This window comes from Synchiropus splendidus, chromosome 9 (assembly GCF_027744825.2).
Source record: "Synchiropus splendidus isolate RoL2022-P1 chromosome 9, RoL_Sspl_1.0, whole genome shotgun sequence".
Lineage (NCBI taxonomy): Eukaryota > Metazoa > Chordata > Actinopteri > Syngnathiformes > Callionymidae > Synchiropus > Synchiropus splendidus.
Window position 1 is genome coordinate 23,192,783 of NC_071342.1, and position 18,391 is coordinate 23,211,173.

General features: G+C 49.4%; 3 protein-coding genes across 3 annotated transcripts; all 3 read right to left on the bottom strand.

Moving 5' to 3' along the window:
- Positions 1-33: 33 nt before the first annotated feature.
- Positions 34-5,500, bottom strand: degs1 (delta(4)-desaturase, sphingolipid 1). The gene is made up of 3 exons (XM_053875771.1): positions 5,152-5,500; positions 912-1,654; positions 34-844 (listed from the first exon to the last, which is right to left on the bottom strand). Exons 1-3 carry the CDS (start codon positions 5,231-5,233, stop codon positions 698-700), a joined length of 972 nt encoding a protein of 323 aa, XP_053731746.1. The 5' UTR covers positions 5,234-5,500; the 3' UTR covers positions 34-697.
- A 1,904-nt stretch (positions 5,501-7,404) lies between these two features.
- fbxo28 (F-box protein 28) lies at positions 7,405-13,352 on the bottom strand. The gene is made up of 5 exons (XM_053875770.1): positions 13,127-13,352; positions 11,659-11,768; positions 10,099-10,237; positions 9,663-9,858; positions 7,405-8,997 (listed from the first exon to the last, which is right to left on the bottom strand). The coding sequence occupies exons 1-5, from the start codon at positions 13,313-13,315 to the stop codon at positions 8,489-8,491; spliced, it is 1,143 nt and encodes a 380-aa protein (XP_053731745.1). The 5' UTR covers positions 13,316-13,352; the 3' UTR covers positions 7,405-8,488.
- Positions 13,353-13,820: 468 nt separating this feature from the next.
- Positions 13,821-18,131, bottom strand: polr1c (RNA polymerase I and III subunit C). Its single transcript, XM_053875403.1, has 9 exons — positions 18,050-18,131; positions 17,871-17,942; positions 17,615-17,722; positions 17,413-17,545; positions 17,211-17,339; positions 15,857-16,009; positions 15,648-15,797; positions 15,460-15,576; positions 13,821-14,727 (listed from the first exon to the last, which is right to left on the bottom strand). Exons 1-9 carry the CDS (start codon positions 18,119-18,121, stop codon positions 14,609-14,611), a joined length of 1,053 nt encoding a protein of 350 aa, XP_053731378.1. The 5' UTR covers positions 18,122-18,131; the 3' UTR covers positions 13,821-14,608.
- Positions 18,132-18,391: the final 260 nt, after the last annotated feature.

Sequence of the window (18,391 nt, forward strand, 5' to 3'; positions counted from 1 at the left end):
CTTGTCTCTCACACACACAAACACAGTCCCAACTAGTGAAAGCCCACAGGACCAGTGCTCTGGATCAGGTCTCTTTATTGTCTTCAGATCATCTGAAATACAAAAATAATCAAAACCACAAGCTTCTGTTAGACATCAAGACAGTAACTTGTTCTCCGGACCAATCACAGAGCAGCTCTCATCCTGGGGGCAACGGTCGTGTCCAGTGGGTCACGTGCGATGATTTACAGAGCCAGGTTGGTTACTGGCTCACCTGAGGACCTGAGCCTTCAGGTCGGCAGTCGTGACAGGATGAGGTGCAGCTTCCACAGAGAGCTTCCCTCCAGACTCGGAGTAAGTCGAGAATCGGACCATGGGGCAGACCCTGGACGGGAGAGAGCTTTGGATTCTTCAGGTGGTGTTTAGTTCAGGATGGGCTGCTCGAGTGCAAGAGACAATCATCAGGTGCTCGTGCCTGATGTTTGTCACTCGCAGCAGCAGGCAGAGACTCGGAGTACAACCTGTGTTGCACATCTAATGTCAGGCACTTCAAGAGGGGGCGAGAGGGGGGCACGAGCTGTGGTCACCGTCCTGGTCCGGCCCACCAGCAACACTAACACACAGTTGGAAGTTAATAAAACACGTCCGGAGCCTTCTGCTGCTGAAGCTGAGGCGAGTTAAGGAGGCACAGTGAAGCGTGGCTGTGAGGCGGAGGACGTCACTCCTGCTTGACGTCGCCCTTCAGCTTCCTCTTGACTCGGGAGTAGGGGCTGAGCGAGTCGTCCATGATGAAGTCGTACAGGACCTTCACCCATGACGTGTACTGAGGCAGGTCGTCGTAGTACTCGGCGGCGATCTTCTTCACCTGCGAGTCAACAAACGCAGAGTTAGCTGAGCTCTTTTTCGTGTTGGAGGCAACGTGCGAGTCTCACCATGGGCAACCGGCGCCCTGGAATGCTGGGGAAGTCGTGGTGCTCGTTGTGGTAGCCCACGTTGAAGGTCAGCAGGTTGAGGGAGCCGTAGTACGAGTAGGTCTCGTGGCCTTTCATGAACATGTAGTGCTCAGCGATGAAGTGTCCGGAGATGGGGTGCAGGCCCATGCCCAGCAGGGAGCCCGCCATCATGTAGACCAGGGGCTTGGCTCCCCACAGCCAGAAGAGCAGCGCGTTGAAGGTGAGCTGGATGGTGACGTTGGCCAGCTCCAGCCGCGAGATGGGCTTGGGGTTGATGCAGAGTGGCCGCACGGCGTAGAAGAGCGGCTGCAGGATGATCCAGACGAACTTGCGCAGGCGCGTGCAGAAGAACCAGCCCTCAAACTCAGTGGGGATGTCCACGTCCACGCCGTGGCCACCCAGGTAGCGGTGGTGGTCCAGGTGGTAGCGCTTGAAGGAGGCGGAGTAGGGCAGCCCCACCGGCAGGTTGGCGAAGATGGCGAAGTAGCGGTTCCACATGGCGCGGCTGTTCCCGAAGGCGGTGTTGTGCGAGATCTCGTGGATGGCCAGGGTCATGGAGTGGTTGATGCAGCTGCCGAAGGTGTAGGTCCAGAACAAGACCCACTTCCAGTCCAAGTCCTTGACCAGGTAGAAGGCCAGGAACTGGACAGCCACCATCATGCACACAATCCACTTGAGTCTGGGGTCCGGTCCCATCAGAGACTTGATTTCCGGATACTTGGCTGTGGAGCAGAGGTTCTGGTCAGTTCAGAAGGAGCAGGGGACCTGGTTCTAGTTCGCATAACAGAGATGAGATCACCGCCGCGTGGGAGGAGACGGTGGTGCTCGCACCTTCACCAGCGTGGCGACGGACGCCAAGTTTGCTGAGCAAACAGCAGCCACTGATAAAGAACTGATGAGTTTGACTTCCTGTAAAACACAACGACACGCTGACCCCGCTACACCTCAGGCCACCGACATGATCAGACCCTGTGGTCACATGAAGAACATGTGAGCTGGTCGGCAGGTGAGCAGTCGACTGCCGAGGTTACACTCAAGCGTCAGCTGCTACTGTGTCAATTGTGGCACTGACTGGCTGCTGATTTATCTCCCGCTCAAACACACACACACACACGCACACGCACGCGCACCTCCTACTAACCAAGCGATATGGACAAGAAAAGTTTTTGCGATAAATTTCATCATTTCGGCGACAACAATAATTATCAGGAAAATCAGTTTTCATTGAGAGCATGTCCGCGATCAGAGAAGCCTAATGGGGATGCGGAAGAGGACGCCGCCGCCGCCGTCGCCGCCAATATCCAAGTGTTGTCGCCTTGGCAGCAGGAGACCTGCATGTGTTGATGTGAACCAAGGCAGACGAGCATGTCAGAGAACCTATGAGGACCACTCCATCTCATCAAAGAAACAGGGATCCAGAGACTCAGAGTCGACCAGTGTCATGATCAAAGGTTCCCTGGATTCAAAATCACTTTCAAACTACCATGGTGAACCAAAGTCCACCGCACTCTCCACAACAGTCACACGCCGTGGAGCTGGAGAGCGCGGCGCCGTCACCGTCTCCTCATGTTCACGTGTGCAGGTCCAAATGCAGCCAGTGAGCCGTGTGTTTATGGCATTTATCGTGAGATGCAGGATTGTCATCGGCAGTATATTGTGTACGATAAGTTATTGCCCATCCCTAGGAAACAGTGACCCGTTTCATTTCGGGTTTTTCATGATTCCAAATCCTCTTTTACACACACACGCTTCACTGGAATATTTCGCTCGTCATTCAGCTCAATGTTTAACGTGTCAAAGAAGGAGCTGTGGTTACTCCAGACCTTTGACCTCTGAGGGATTAGCATGTGGGAGAGGGCAGTGAAGCAGTGAGGTGCAGCCCCAGTGTGACAGGCCTGTGCAGCTTCAGTGTGAAGCAACAGGACGCAGCACACAGCAGCAGGATGCACACAGACGCAGAGGAATGTGGAAGCAGCCCTTGCAGCAAACACATCCTGCTGAGTCACCAGCATCGCTCTCAACGCTCCACAAACACCCACACTTCAAGTGTATTTGTGACAATGGTGTCAGCAGCTGTCGACCTGGAGGTTGGAGTGAACCTCCGCTCGAGTCTTGGAGCCTGAGCTCGTCCACTCGTACTGAGGCGCCGCAGTTCTACAGACAGGAAGTGAGAGCAGGGCGTCGTCAGAAAGCCCCAGTTGAGAACTGTCACTTGAGACTCTGACGTCTGGACTGGTGCTGTCACATGACCTGCCCTGAATAATTCAGCTCAGGACACAAGAGCGGTGTTGTTCTCACAAACATCCCACTTCCAGCGCAACAACTGACTCTGAGTGTCACAACACACAACCACAGAACTTCAGCCACTGACTTGTGCGGCCTCCCAACACTGAACTCTGAATGATGACGAGTCAGAGCTCTGGTTCTCTCTGCAGTTTGAAGCCCGAGTCAGTGTGAACGGGTCCAAGAGAGCGGTTGAAGACGCTCCCATCAGAGTCGCAGAACTTGTGCTGTGACGGAAGTGTGGGTTTCTCCAAGTATGTAGATAAGAGCAGAGCAGAGCAGGCCTTCGTGTCACAGCATGTTGACTCGTCAGACAGCGGTTCATCAGTAGACCGAGCTACGAGTCGATGACTTACGCCACTGTAGCTGCACAGATGATGAACCCCCTCCTGACTAGGGCTGCAACTAGTGCTTATTTTGACAGTAACCTTAGCACCATGGCTGTGTGAGGAACACGGCAACATTACTGGGTTGTCAATAGAATACAGACTAAAAAAATGAATGGGCATTGTTGGAAACACTTCAGGAGTTAGATATTGTTTTCAAACATTAGATTTGAATTGCAATAGCTCAGAACGAGGCGTGAAAGGCTTGTGTGTCCTTTGATCTATCCCCTGTGGCACATCAAAGGACACACATGCGACTAATTTAATAGCCCATTACAGTCGACCAGTCGGCGCCGCCCTAAAGACAATAGCGATCAACTGTGGGACCAAGTCAGAGTTACCGAAGGAAGCGGAGGACCACGTCTGACAGCAGTCAACTTCAACATAACTATCTGACTCAAGTCTCTGTTTACACAACAACAGATTCCGACTGGTACTGCAGCTCATCACGGCCCCACACCAACACGGCTTTGCTCTGCTCGAGTGTCGTGTCCAGGTCAAAAGATTACAATGTTTTCATCTCCGCCAAAAGCTGAGTCACCTCGCAATTAAAGGCAAATTAATCCGTTCTACGTGGAGCTCAGAGGAAGAAGCAATGAACACAAGAGAAGCCAGTAATGTTTAGAGTCTCCGATCTGCTGGGCTGTTAGCACGAGGAAAGAGTGAATGGCTGCTCTGCGGTGGAGGAAAGTTTCCTGTAAGTTACATTTAGAAGAGATAAAAAAATGTGTGGTTCATTTGGCGAGCTAACTCAGCTTTGGTGCGATTAATATGAGATTAAAAAACAGGAACAGCTCTCATTTGACCATCCAACATCTGGTCGAACACTTGCTCTTGCATCAGTCCCTCACCACTCCATCATTCACCCGACGCCTCAACACTCCTCCATGGCGTATTTGCTTCTGCGTTCTTCAACATTAGCTCATCTAAAGGAAACAGAGAAGTTTGTTTTGATAAAGTGAGACGGCCTCCTGCAGATCCAGGTCGGCGCAGGAAGCGGAGAACCTCAGCTCAAGAGTACAGAGCCGAGGTCAAGGGTCGCGCCAGACTCCACACCCACGGTGGACCGGACGTGAGTGAGGAGCCGCAGGGCTTCGGATCAGTTCTCCGGGTCACTGGACTTGGTCCAATCCCCTCACTCGAGAACAAGACAACGCCGTGTTCGTGGTCCTGGTCCATGTGGCGGCCCAGAACCGCCCAACCACATTTTTCCTCCCTCAGCCTCCTGGCACAAGCACGGACACGTTTCCAAGTAGCTCGGTCCCGTTACGAGAGTTCGGGGAGGGGCGGCTAAACTCAGCACCCAAGCTAAGCGGCTAACAGAACCAGGGAGCCCGGCCAGAACTGGGCTCTTCTGCGGCTGCCCACCAGCGCGGTGTTGCCGGGCTAAAGCTGGTGACGGAGCTTATCTCCGACAGCGAGTACCGGGTCCGGATGTGGACCGTTAGCTAGGTCGGCTAACGTAGCAGCAGCAGGCTCGCTCGGCACCGAACAAAGACGGAAACTAAGACAGCGGGCAGACGGAACCAGAGCGAGGCGGTCCAACTCACCCAGGATCTCCTTCCTGCGGTCGGCGTGCGGCTGCTCGGTGTAGACCCACTCATAGTCCTCCCGGGCGACCCAGTTCCCCATGCTCAGGTTCGGGGTTGAAGACGACCGCGCAGGAAGTGAAAGCGATACTCGGCGTCGAGGGGAGCTGCTCCGGCTGCCGTCCTTCTTCTGGTGCCGGTCCGCGCGACGTGACGAGTCTCAGCTGACCCACCGCCTGAGTCGCCCCTCGATGCGATGCGACCCCCGCAGGCCGCTCACTGAACTGCAGGAGCGACGGTTACGTAACGCGTTCGCGTTCGCGTCCACATTTGCGTTTCACTTCTCTGTCTCGCAGCGTTCATCCTGCCTAACAGTCTTATGGGCCATATCCTCGCGACGTCACGATTCATAGGCAGGAACAAAGGCGTGACTTCAAAGAAGAGCCACATGACGCTCGAACTACGATGACTGAATCATTTAACCAGAACCTCGTTAAGCATCGTTTAATGAGCCACTCCAAATTGGAAAACCTTCTTAATAGCGATAGAAATACATGTAGTTCTGTGTCGTTTTGGCGTGATGTTTCAATATGGATTCCGAATGCTGTGGTTGAAATACTTGTGTTTTAAACTTCTTCCAAAAAGGAACAACGTTTGAAACGTTCTGTACAAACAGGGAAGTTGAGACACGTGGCAGAAGCAGGTGGGAGTGTTATGGGACTGTTCATTGAGCTCAGTTTGATTCTGCTCCAAGAGCTGTTTGTTCACCAGGGGTCAAAGGTCCAGAGAGCTGGGTCAGCCAGTGTTGAAATGTGAGTGAGTTGCTCATTGCATGTTTCTCTCTGGTTCCTCAGAGAACCACAGTGCCTGGTAATACGACCCACTGGGACCTCATCAGGCCTAAGAGGCCCCCAGGTGGAGTGCGAGTGTCTCCAGGTGAACGTTTCTCCTGCAACACATCCTCTCAACAAACCCCAGTCATCTCTTCAGTCTCGCCGGATCTAGATGTTTGGTTTTCAAATCCAGCATTTCAGACGGGTTTTTTCATCGATACACCTTCCAAATGTTCACCTGTCATGTCAGAACATCGTGCTGTCTGGAGGTTTCATGACTCCCTTAGGGATGTTTTGCCAGACTACCGAGAGAAGCAGGAAGTGCTCAACGCACAACATCCAATCAAAATTGTCTTCCACCTCAGAGGTTTCCTGAAATTCCCTATGCCAGTGTTTTTCAACCTTTTTTCTAGCCACGGCAGCCTTGGTTCATTGAAAAAAATCTCAGGCTCACCACCAAAGGAACCTGGGCCAAAGCGCACCTGTGCTTGAAGTCCTATAGAAAATCTCGATTCGTTTGTGAAAAACTGTAGAATTGTAGAAACAAATTGTTTCAAATGTGTCCAGAAAGGGACGACAATAAGGCAAAATATATCATGATTTATTCATTTACTAGCTTTAAATAAGTGTCTGGATTTGATCACTTCTCTTTTGCATGATTTCATTGTAGTTTTGAGTTTCCAGACAAATCCTCAGCTTCTTTGCCTGAACTTGCTTCATAAAAACAATGATTCTTTCTCTCTTCATATTTATTTTGTTGTGCATTTAGTTTTTCGGCAACTTTTAAACCACAGAGCAAACTTTGACAGTCCATGAGTATCAATAAAGTTTTGAAGTGAGACGTCACGTCAGCCGTTTGCTCTGTTAGTTCTGCGGTGCAGACAGTCTTTGGTGTGGTGGCAGCTCTGACAAGGATCCCTCCCTCCATGGTTCTGTGGTGAAAGTGTGTGGTCCAGTTAGAGGCGCATCAGCTTTAAAAACAGCAGGAAGTTGCGCATGTGAGCGGCTTCTTGGCTGTGAGTGTGTGGGAAGAGCACGGCGCACCACAGCAGCGCTGCTTTGACTGACGAACAGATCAGCGCATCAACACACTGGAGCTCTACAGTAGAGTGGAGAGAACGAATGGCAGTGAATCCATGGGATCATCTCCTCACCTTGGTTGCTCCTCAACACCTTCTCATTGTCATGATTTAATGTCATCATATCGCCCACCTCTTTCCGGACACATGAGGTGAAACTGGATCATTTTCCCACGCCACACCTGACACTCTCACGCCCCAGTTGAAAAACATTGCCCTATGACGTAGGAAAAGGACTCACAGGAAGTGTTGGCGATCAGGAACAAAAAGTGATGGTCCAACTGCGAGCAGTGAACAGACTGATCCGGACCACACTCAGTACCAGAGTGGGCGCGAGAAGATCTACAGACAGGAGACTTGAGTCGCTGGAGTGGGTTTAATAGCTTTGATTGTACATTTCTAACAGAAACATGTGCAACAGAGGTTTGGCCACCGTTTCCCAACAGTTTGCTCAGTTACATGAAATGTCACACACAAACACATCAACACAACATGATAGTCCAGCTCTCAAGAGGGACACGTCCTCCACACCTGCCTTCCCACCAACACCTTCTCAAAATGTCTCGACTCAGGTTAAAAAAAAAAAAAAAAAAAAAAAAAGGTGGGTTGTGGGGGGGTCTCCACTTGAGTTGTGTGACCAGTCCAGGGCTGGGCTGCCAGCACAAGTTCATCTTCATGTTGAGGGGTCACGTGGGGCGGCATGAGAATGAGGTGACGTGTGTGTGGCCCCCAGAGTGAACCCTTCCAACTTTGGTGGACCAACTTCATTGCATCATCTTCCAATGGCAGACGCGCCACCATCCAGACTGAGCCACATATTTCTGGACCTCTAGACTCCAGCAGACTGACGGCAGCAACACATAAATAGCTTTGACAAGAATGTTCATCAGACGTCCCACTTCTGCTTCCTTCTACAGTAAAGTCGTTCAGTTTCATGATCATTTTCCGCAGCCAGTAACCTCAGACTGGACACGACTCTCATGATCCAAGGTGTTAAAACGGGCCAGTGGTGAAGAAACAGCTCCAGGTGTCAGTGAAGGACTCGGCCCCAGAACATGAACTCTGACCTCCAGTGACACACAGCTGCTGCAGCAACTGAGACTGAGGATGCCAGAACATCAGCTCAGTCCTCCTGCCGTGCAGACGTGAGGATCGAGACACATGTAGATATGGAGAAGGTCTGTGAGGCTCCTAACATGATCACTATTATTGCACTTCATCAGATTCAGGAGGAGACTTCAGCTCTTCTGTCCTCAGAAGAAGCTGGGGTCTCGTCGCTAGGACACATGGACATGATGGACATCTCTTCTGAAGCAGCTGAGAGGTCAGCCGAGTTCTACACACGTGTGAAACCAGAGGTGAACATTTCCACCACAGGATGTTTGGTGTCGACGGATGAGCAGGGGGTGAGTGTGTGATCCGTCACAACTTCTTCAGCTCAGAGTCTTATTTCTTGCAGCGCAGTCGTTTGGACTGGCGAGGGAAGTCGGAGCTCTTCCTGGAGCGCTTCAGTGACGGAGACAAGTCCTCCTCCGACTCCCTGGGCGAATACTGCGCCACTGCCGCAGCTAACACGGGCACAGCGGGCGTGGTGCTGGCGGCAGGGGAGACGGTGGCGCCGCTGGACGTGGAGGGGACGGTGGCGCTGGGCCGGCTGCCTCCCACGCTGGCGGCGTTGCTCTCCATCAGTTCACGGAGCTTGTGCTCCAGCTCGGCGAGGCGGGCGTTCTGCTCGCCGATCACCTGCGTCTGCTCCAGCAGCTTCTGCTCCTGGTCCTGCAGCTGCTTCTGCTGCTCCAGCTGCTTCACGCGGATCTCCTGCATTTCCCTGCGCAGCACTGTCATGGAGGCCCCGTTCACCTTCACCTGCTGCTGCACCTTGGTCATCTCCGAGCGCGACGGCGTGTTCTTGGCCAGTAGAGACATGGTGGTCAAAGAGGTGGAAGGTCCGGCCACTGTGGACACGAGAAAGGACGTCGTCATCATCATCATCAGAGGAGGAGGAGGGGCTGACCACCTTCAGAGAGAGACATAGCTCACGGAGCTCATGACACTGGAACAATTCCATCAGAAAACAGGTCTGACAGAGCCAAAGCAGCCAGCAGCAGGTCTCTATGGAGTAGTCAGGGTTCACATCACACTCGTGTTCTACTGTCAGGGGGGGTAGGGAGGGTTTGTGGTTTGTTTTTTTCTGCTCTGTAATTTGGCAGAATTCATCACATGGTCTTGATATTATGTATTCAGCAAAAACAATAACATGTAAAAAAATAAATAAAAATAATAATAATAATAGTTTGGTTCAGAGTCCTGGCTCATCTGGTTCAGAGTCCTGGTCCAGGTGAGCCATGTTTTTTTCATGGTTAGTTTTAGGGGGAGAGGATGGGGAAAGGGTGATGCCCATGAGAAATCTCCCAACGTCCCCACAGGGATAGCAATACAAATGCGTGTGTGTGTGTGTTGCGCCACTCATCGATGTTGACTACTGCTCTTAGGAATGTGCCGCTGTATAGCTGCAGCTCCAGGGACGCACATGTGCCTGCAACACTAATCCATCTTGAGTAGAGTCTCTCAGCGGTCATGTGACTCCGATGCCAAGCGAATGCCCCAGGTGAGAGTTTACCTGGAGCTGAGCCGATGAGGCGCCCGGACAGGTCAGCCCCAGTCAGCTTCTTCTTTAGGATGGGGACAATCTTTTCGTCAAAGTACTCCATTGCCATGGACGATATGTCCCGGAGCTCCTGCAGAACCTCGTGAGCCCGTTGGGGCGCTCTTGTGGAGTTGACATAGCGCAGCACACGGTAGATCTCATCGATGACCTGAGCAGGTGACAGCAGCAGTGAGTGTCCACACTGGCATCAACCTGAGTCGGGTGGAGCCAGAAATACAAGTGGAAGCAGTTGCAATGGAGAGGAGACTATGAAGAAGAGGAGACGACTGAACATGCCTCACAAACAGCAGGTGACTTGGTTCAGAGTCTGCGGACATCACACTTCCACAGGTGAGCAGAGTCAGATAGTGTGTGTGTGTGTGTGTGTGGGTGTGTGCGCGTCGCTCACCTTTCCCGGGATGAAGCAGCAGAGGTTCGAGTCCACGTACTTCATGAAGGTCATGTTGAGCAGAGAGAGTCGAGTCTCCACCGCCGCCAGGATGTCAGCATGGCGGGCCAGTGAGTGATTCCTCCGCTCTGACTCGCGCCTGAAAACATCAGGATATCAACACCAAGCACAAAGAGGTCCAGCTCCCACCAGCTCGCCTCTCATGGTCTCCCGAACTTTCAAAGGTGACGGTCAAAGACACAGCTCTGCTGTTGCTCTATGTCCACATGACACCATCTCACCGGCTACAACAGAGTAGCAACAAGTGTGGGTCAACCACACCGCCACCTGTGGGCCAGCAGGGGCAAAGTCCGGAGACACTGTTCAGCACACGCACGCAGGCTTGACGACTGTTAACATGTGAACTAAGCCTGCACGATTCGGGGGATTTTTTTTTTTAGCTAAGAATTGATATCACAATTCTTTTCCTCATGACATATGAAGTTTATTGCACACATAAACCATGACAAACCAAAGACACAGCAACAGATTATTTTGCAAAATGCCCTGTCAACAAAGGATTCAATGAAAAAAAGAAAAACATTCAACTGGTCATAAAAAGAAATAACTATGGAGTCAGTGATAGATCAAAATAATCTTGGCTATGGCATTCAAAGATTCCTGGCAGGTGCTGTTAAAGATTTGAGGTGTTACCTAACGGACGAGTGAAAAACACATCTTGAAAAATCACTTTTTTGAATCCAAAATACAGCCACACTACCGAATACGAGCCTAACTAGTTCCCGGTTTGTCATCCATATTGCTTCAGTTTCTATCCTGTCACCAAGCGATCCAATCACTGTGTTCACGTCACAAGTGTAACACGTGACTACAAGGCGCTTCCTCATTGGCCACGAGCCAGGACCTGAGCCAGGAGTCCAAACCTGGTCATCTCACAGCTGTTGTGACGCGTGAGATGTTTTCAGACCATTTGGAACAAGTGCATGACTCTAACAACAACAACAACAACAACAACCTGATGCTCAACATCCTTCAACACACTGAGGTTCTCAAGAACGTTGTTTGACTGACTTAAAACAAGACATGAGCTCATCAGAGGGGCTGATATAGCTTGTTCCAACCTGATCTACACTGGAAAGGCCAGTAAACATTCATCCAACCAGCTTTCGTGACCAATTCAATCATTCATTGATGAAGCTCATGTGGGAGTTGGGTGAACATAGAGCCATAGCTAGGTGGCCAGGAGCTGTCTGAGTGCATCAAACTCCTCGTAGGCAAACACCAGGAGAGCATAAATGATCCTGAGCTTTAACGTGAGAAATGATGGAGTCACGCTCCCTGAAACAGCTCTACCATCATCCAGGATGGTAGGAACCTTGCTTTGAATGGCCGTGTTGAAGGACAGCAGAGATGTCGGGCCTCCAACATATATCCGTGTGTCCCAGTGTGACTTTGAGATTCATGGTCTTCAGAGTGCGTCATATTTGTCCCTCAGCTCCACACGTGAAACACGGTTGCCACGTGCTGGTGTGCAAGAAAGTGTGCTGGTTTGATACCCACCTAGGCAGCTGGGCCTTGACTTGCCTCTGACACAGGCTGTGGTAGCGCTCGACCTTCAGAAAGCCCTGGTTCAGGACCCGCTGGCAGATCATGTCCATGCGCTTACACACCTGCAGGAGAGACATCAGTCAGCACCATCATCCACTTCATGCGTCTCCACAGCTCTCACCCTGGAGCAGTGCCACTCAAATAGTCTCTAATATTGTAAAGACTTTAAGACTAATATAACATGCACATACATAACATCAGCGTGTCAAACACGTAGAGGCTCCTGACCACAAACATCACACTTGTTCCCTGCAGCTTGTTCAGCTGCTAACAAAGCTTCAAGATACCAGAGCTCAGATTAGAATGTTTGCTCAGGATTAGCCTCCAACCAAGAGGCCCACAGTGTGTTTGGAAGGATGTTATTGTCGAGGAACTCTTGCTCGTGAACTGGTTCAGCATCATTATGTGGCTCTTGGTCAAACACATGTGTTGATAAGACTCACTCACACACTCAGCAGAGATTCGTGCTGAGCTATCGAATGGAAGGAAGCTTGCTGCTGAGAGGTGCAGAACAAGACCTCACAGGTGTCGACAGAGCTTGTGCCACATGAACTTTTCCGCTCTTGTTTGTCATTGCTTTATTTCAATGAGATGCTTCAGTTTTGTCAGAGCAACTCAGCCAGACTTGTTCACTCATGGACCTGAATCGCCCTCATCAGGTTGCAAGACGCACTGACTACACGCCTGTTATGGCTCTGTAGATAAAACAACGTGATGCATTCGTCGCAGCAAAAATGATATTATTATCATGAAGAATGAAAGATGAGCTACAATGCTGTCCACAAGGTAGTTCTGACTTGTGATTTTGTTTGCAATTTAAAAAGTACCCTCACAGTGTCTCCTTAGCAACACAGATGACACAAATGTCAGCATAGATATGAAAGCAAGACAGTGTTTCCTTCAAGAGACTGAGGTCACATGAGTACAACAACAGTAAACAAGGTCATTGTTTTGTCATGTATTGTCGCGACGACTCATATCCATCACTAACGGATTCAAAGAGTCATTTGGTGTTTGACTGTGTTTAGACATATTGTCCAGCGCTTTGTCTGCAGTGGGTGGTGACCATCATGTTCCTGTCACTGGCTACAGCTGTGAACTGAGAGATCTACACCAGATCAACACCAGCAGTATGTCACTTCATTCCACGTGAATTGCAGAACCAGTTTAACTCCTGTTTGTTTGTTTTGCAGCAGCAGTCACACAAAGATGGTTATCGGGGACCTCAACCTGATCCCCTTTCATTAGATTTTACTGATTTAAAGGAGGGAGACGCAATGACGTGACTCTGCCTTGCCCACGCCATTATTCGCATCTGCAGTCGAGTGAAGCTAAAAACATGACGTGATGGAAACAGAAAGCTCCGACGCGAGGATAAACAGAGGAGCTAGCATTAGCAGCAGCTAGCTTGGGTTCTCACCGAGCGCAGCAGGCTGATTTCGTCGTAAGACAGAAAGTTGAGAATCGTCTCTATGGCAACGATGGGCAGCCCGAGCAGCGGGTTGTTCTGGTCCGGTTGGTCCAAAGGCGGGCTGCTCTGCCTCGCTGACACCACGTCCGAATCCAAGGACCCCACATTCGCATCAACTCTCTCCACCACAGCCGCCATCTTGGCTTTACTTTGGAGGAGGCGGAAGTGACGCAATGTTGACTTCCTTCATTTATTGATGCATTATTGTTATGTTGCAATTGTGTTTTTCCGTATCTGAGACTGAAGAAAGGAGTGTCATTTTGGCGTCCGTGAAGAAGCCACGTTACATCTCACCGAGCAGTGACAAGACAAGGGCTGACAGCGGCACCTGCCATGACGCAGACGCCCTTCGCCGAGCCGAACCAAGGGCGCCCCCAGTGGCTGCTGCATGATCTACCCACACCTCCTTTGTCTCATGCACACCCAATACTGACTGCAAGGTAACTGAATCACAATAATATTTCCACATATATCACGTCAAAATATGATATCAAATAAAGTAATATTAAGTATAATGCTCCGGGATTTCATTAAAAGTTAAAACATATTTAAAAAGTAATTTAATCAATATTGCAGTGTAGTTATTGTACAACCTTTATTTTTGTATTTTCTGAATTGTATTTTTGTTTGTGTTTTATTATTATTTTCCCCTTATGTGTGTATGACATGATATGATAATCAATGATAAATACATTCATTTTGGCAAAAGAAAAAGTTCTATGTTTCAAATATAAAAGAGAGTGACCAAAGTAATCATTTGAACATCGTGATTATAGATATAATTTCTGGTTTCCTGGTTGAATAAACTAACTTCACTCATTTGAAAATGAGTGAGAATGAAAAAGAATGCTTCATACAAGAAGTGAATTGCACAAATATACACGCCATCTACAGAATCTTTAGCCATTGGTCTGACAGACACAGTGTGAAGCAAAGGTATTTGACTTGGGACTAAACAGACCGGGGTGTGGCAGGTTTTGGATCCAACCAGTCAGTCATATGTAGCTGAACCCCTCAGGTGCTAGAGGACTGTCTTCAGTTGAATGTCCGTCTGGTGCGGTGTGTATCTGTGCTTGAACCTGCACCACATCAACATGAGGACTGAGCAGAAGACCCCTGCTGCAAAGTGAGTATGAGATCAACCACAAAAACACCAACAACAAGCTACTGTCTGATCACGTTATAAACTGTCTGATTCCTGTTTTTGGATGCACCACTCGTAGCCTGCTTGTAGCTCAGAGTTTCACCTTTGTTTGTTCATCTATCATCACCACACTGTCCTCACAGTCAACTCAGTTGCCATGGGAACAATGTAAACTAAAAAACAATCCTCGTCTGAGCATGTTTTTATTTTCAGACGACAGCAGAGAGGCATGTAAAAGAAGGCAAAGGACAAAATTAACAATAAAGTATGAGACAAGTGCGGTTGATTCAGTCCATCTCAGCCGAGTCCAGCTCATTGAGGAACCTCTGGCACTTGGTCATGAGGACTTTGATGGCTTCTGTAACCAGCACGTCAGGAGGGAGGATCCCCGTGGACTCCACCATGACTGCAGAGGGACAGACAGGAAATTAGAACCACGCCGTCGACTTTCCCTGCAGGGTCCCTTCAGTTGGGACGCACAGCTCAGGCTCTTCAGGACTAAACATTCAGTAGAAGATGCTGCTGTGGTGGACACCATTGGGGTTCACGAGCCGGCCTTATTTACATGCTCAGCAAAGCTCGGTGAGAAAATCGGACGCGCGTTGTCCAACTCTGCGCTGTGAAGGTTTTTGATTTCAGAGTGGAGATTAAGACTGAATTCCATCAAGCTTCAGTCCAAAATAAGCCATGTTCAACTCGCAAGACATGGAAAGGCCTCAACAATGGAGCACAGATTCAATGATTCAACATGTTAACAAGTGTCACTATTATAGTGGCTATTTTTCAGTTTTTCCAATTTTCTCAACAGTTTGCATCAAGTGTATTTTTTTATTTTTTTCTTAAGTAAATTTGATGAATATGACTTGCACCTGCTTCTGCTGCTGGTTGGACTTTTCAATGACAAATAAATATCTTTGCGATGATCACATGGTTTCATGTCATTTCACAAGGTTTTGGTTTGTTGACATATAAGTAGATTAAATATGGTTGAAATCAAGAGTAATGAATCAGTTCTGTTGAATGGGCACCGGGTCCATTTGTTCTGGGAAAGGTGGCCCCTGGGATCAGAAAGGTTCAGAACCCCTGTAGTCGACTTTAGTGACACCATCTTAAACAGGACGGTTAAAGCTAAACCTACAGATGAAGTGGTTGCGCACTCGTCCCAGCTTCACCAGGTTCTTCAGGTCGTCGTGTCGCAACACTTCCCTGCTGCATGTGTCCAGGCGGCTGTTGGCTACCACTGCGACCGTCTCACCTGAGGAGTCCACACCCAAGACAATAAGGTCATGTTGTTTAACTCAGGACAAGGGTCACATGACCTCTCACCATCCACCTCCTGTAACTGGATGACTCCGGGTGAGAAGCAGCGCTGGAGCCGCGCCGCCTTCTCCCCCGTCACAGGCTCCAACAGCGTGATCTCTGGGAGCAGGCGGTAGCTGGCCGTGGCCACGGGGGAGAACTTGGCGTGATCTTTGCCTGAACACATGGGCATTAGAGATGTGCTGAAGGCAGGACTCAAGCCTCCGCTCACTCACCGATCCCTTTGACACAGTGCATGATGATGTCCAGCTCCTGTCCCGGGCGCAGCTGAGCGATGAGGATGTCCTTGTGCACTGGTCCTATACTGGACTCTGCGAACACGTCGGCCTGATTCCCAATAGGAGCCCACTTGATGTCTCCTGAGTAAACTGGAGACACAGAACCAAGGGAAGATCAGCACTCGACAGAGCACCACAGAGCTTCCTGAAGACATAGACGTAGAGAGGAGGCGGAGCAAGGCCATGGTTGGATGAAGTTTCACCTCATGTCTCCAGAGATAGAGGTGGGCAATGTGATGACATTCAATCATGACAATGAGAAGGTGTTGAGGAGCAACCAAGGTGAGGAGATCACATGGATTGGCTGCCATTCTGTCTCTCCACTCTACTGTAGTGGAGATCCAGTGTGTTCAACTTCCTGCTGTTTTTAAAGCTGATGCTCCTCTAATTGGACCACACACTTTCCCCACAGAACCATGGAGGGAGGGAGGGATCCTTGTCGGAGCCATCACCATGCCAAAGACTGTCTGCACCGCAGAGCTAACAGAGCTAACGGCTAACAGGATGTCTCACTTCCAAACTTTATTGATACTCATGGACTGTCAAAGTTCACTTTGTGGTTTAAAAGGTGGCGAAAAACTAAATGCACAACAAAATAAATGTGCTCCAAAATGTGAAGAGAGAAAGAATCATTGTTTTTATGAAGCAAGTTCAGGCAAAGAAGCTGAGGATTTGTCTGGAAACTCAAAACTACAATGAAATCATGCAAAAGAGAAGTTATTTAAACTAATACATAAATCATGATATATTTTGCCATATTGCCGCCCCTTTCTGGAGCCGTTTGAAACAAATACATTTTCTGCAATTTGTTTCTGCAAATACCCTGGCAAAATAACAAGCGAGTGTCAGTAGCTACAGTTTTTCACAAATGAATAGGGATTTTCTATAGGACTTTAAGCACAAGTGCGCTTTGACCGAGGTTCCTTTGGTGGTGAGCCCCGGGTTGCCATGACTTGAAAAAGGTTGAAAAACACTGCAGTAGAGTAAGAACACGGAGCTGACAAGTGGTGAGGAGAGGTTTTCAGACCGCTATGTTGAATGGTCAACTAGTTTCAAGAGGAACTATTGATTTGACTGCATTTAAAAATGACAACAGGGCTCTGAACAAAACACAACCACAGTCCAACCTGGTTTAAACTTTTAAAACCACAGTTCAATAAATATTCAAGCCACAGATTCATGCTTTAGATTTGTGTTCCTGAGCCCATGATATTAGACTGTCTTCTGTTCTGTGGAACTGACGCTCAGAAGAAGCACACCAGTGTGACGGATGACCGCCAGTCAGACCTACCCATGTGGTTGAGGTAGAGCTCTCGAGGGTCAGAGGACTCCTTGCTGGCTCTGGGGTTCCTGGTGCACTTGATCTTCAGGTGAAGCTGGATGGTGTCGATCTCGGAGCCCTCCTCCTCTGCAGACCCATCTGCAGCAGATCAATTGTGAGAGATTAGACACAGATGTGAAGATTCCTGGGTCAGAGTGGAGTCGCAGGTCACCTGAGTTCCTGTACTCGAAGAGGCGGGGGTCTGCTTTGATGGGAACTAATCCCAATCTGTGGGCCAGGACTTCGTCCTGGACGATGGAAGTGTTGTTGTAGACAAACACCTTTTCTATGGCCATGGTGGGAACCTGCAGGAGAAGGGCCACAGCAAGGGTCAGATATCTGACCCGCAGATGGAGCCGGGGAACCACTCTGACCTCTGCGATCAAGATCCTCCTGAAGGCGTTGGCGAGCGCTGCGTCGATGCCCACCATGTCAAACTCCAGCGTGGAGTCATCCAGGCTCACCATGTCAATCCTGAACTTCTGCACACGCACACAAAGATGCACGTTATGAACCACTCCACTCACGAGGCTGTCAACCTACACAGTTAAAGGACTTGAATATGTCCATTTATTATGTTCCATTTCACAACTGTGAAAATACCAGGAGCCTCATAGGCACGTTTTATACCTCTTGGAACTTCTGCATGTCCCAGGTGTCGTCATATCCAGGGTAGTTCCCCGGGAAGTCAGTGGAGTGGACCTGGAAACATCGACACTTCAGCCGCGGCTCGGTGTCGGCTGATGCGGCGCGGTAGATCCACGCGCTCACACACGCTCAGCCCCGTCAGAACAAAGTTCGCTACTCACATTTCGAACACCGAATTCCCCCAAAATAACTCTGCTGCGAATTTCCTCCACGTTCTGACTGATCGCCGCCATCTTGGTTTGTAGTCCGTCCACAATGATGACGTTGTATAGGAGCGACGATACGTAGACGCTGCCATGTTGCCGATGGCAACTCGATCACGTGTCAACTGTCGAAAAAGGTTTTGTCTTATTTCTGTGATTTTCAAGATTTCGTTTTTTAAACCGTCTTTTTATTTTCTGGAACTAACTTTGGTTTTTAATGTGTCTACACTGTAAATAAGTTCAGATGTTTCTTCTATTCCATTTTATTTTATTCTACTCTATTGTGATGTTTTCAGTGAA

What these genes read in the sequence shown, in the direction of transcription:
- degs1 (XM_053875771.1), bottom strand. Translation starts at nt 5,233, where the DNA reads ATGGGGAACTGGGTCGCCCGGGAGGACTATGAGTGGGTCTACACCGAG. An exon ending in CCGCAGGAAGGAGATCCTGG is followed by an intron (nt 1,655 to 5,151) that starts GTGAGTTGGACC and finishes TCTGCTCCACAG; the next exon opens with CCAAGTATCCGGAAATCAAG. An exon ending in CAGGGCGCCGGTTGCCCATG is followed by an intron (nt 845 to 911) that starts GTGAGACTCGCA and finishes GTTGACTCGCAG; the next exon opens with GTGAAGAAGATCGCCGCCGA.
- fbxo28 (XM_053875770.1), bottom strand. Translation starts at nt 13,315, where the DNA reads ATGGCGGCTGTGGTGGAGAGAGTTGATGCGAATGTGGGGTCCTTGGAT. An exon ending in GCTGCTTCATCCCGGGAAAG is followed by an intron (nt 9,859 to 10,098) that starts GTGAGCGACGCG and finishes TCACCTGCTCAG; the next exon opens with GTCATCGATGAGATCTACCG. An exon ending in CCTCATCGGCTCAGCTCCAG is followed by an intron (nt 8,998 to 9,662) that starts GTAAACTCTCAC and finishes TCGTGTCCACAG; the next exon opens with TGGCCGGACCTTCCACCTCT.
- polr1c (XM_053875403.1), bottom strand. Translation starts at nt 18,121, where the DNA reads ATGGCGGCGATCAGTCAGAACGTGGAGGAAATTCGCAGCAGAGTTATT. An exon ending in ACATGCAGAAGTTCCAAGAG is followed by an intron (nt 17,723 to 17,870) that starts GTATAAAACGTG and finishes GTGCGTGTGCAG; the next exon opens with AAGTTCAGGATTGACATGGT. An exon ending in CCAGTTACAGGAGGTGGATG is followed by an intron (nt 15,577 to 15,647) that starts GTGAGAGGTCAT and finishes TGGACTCCTCAG; the next exon opens with GTGAGACGGTCGCAGTGGTA.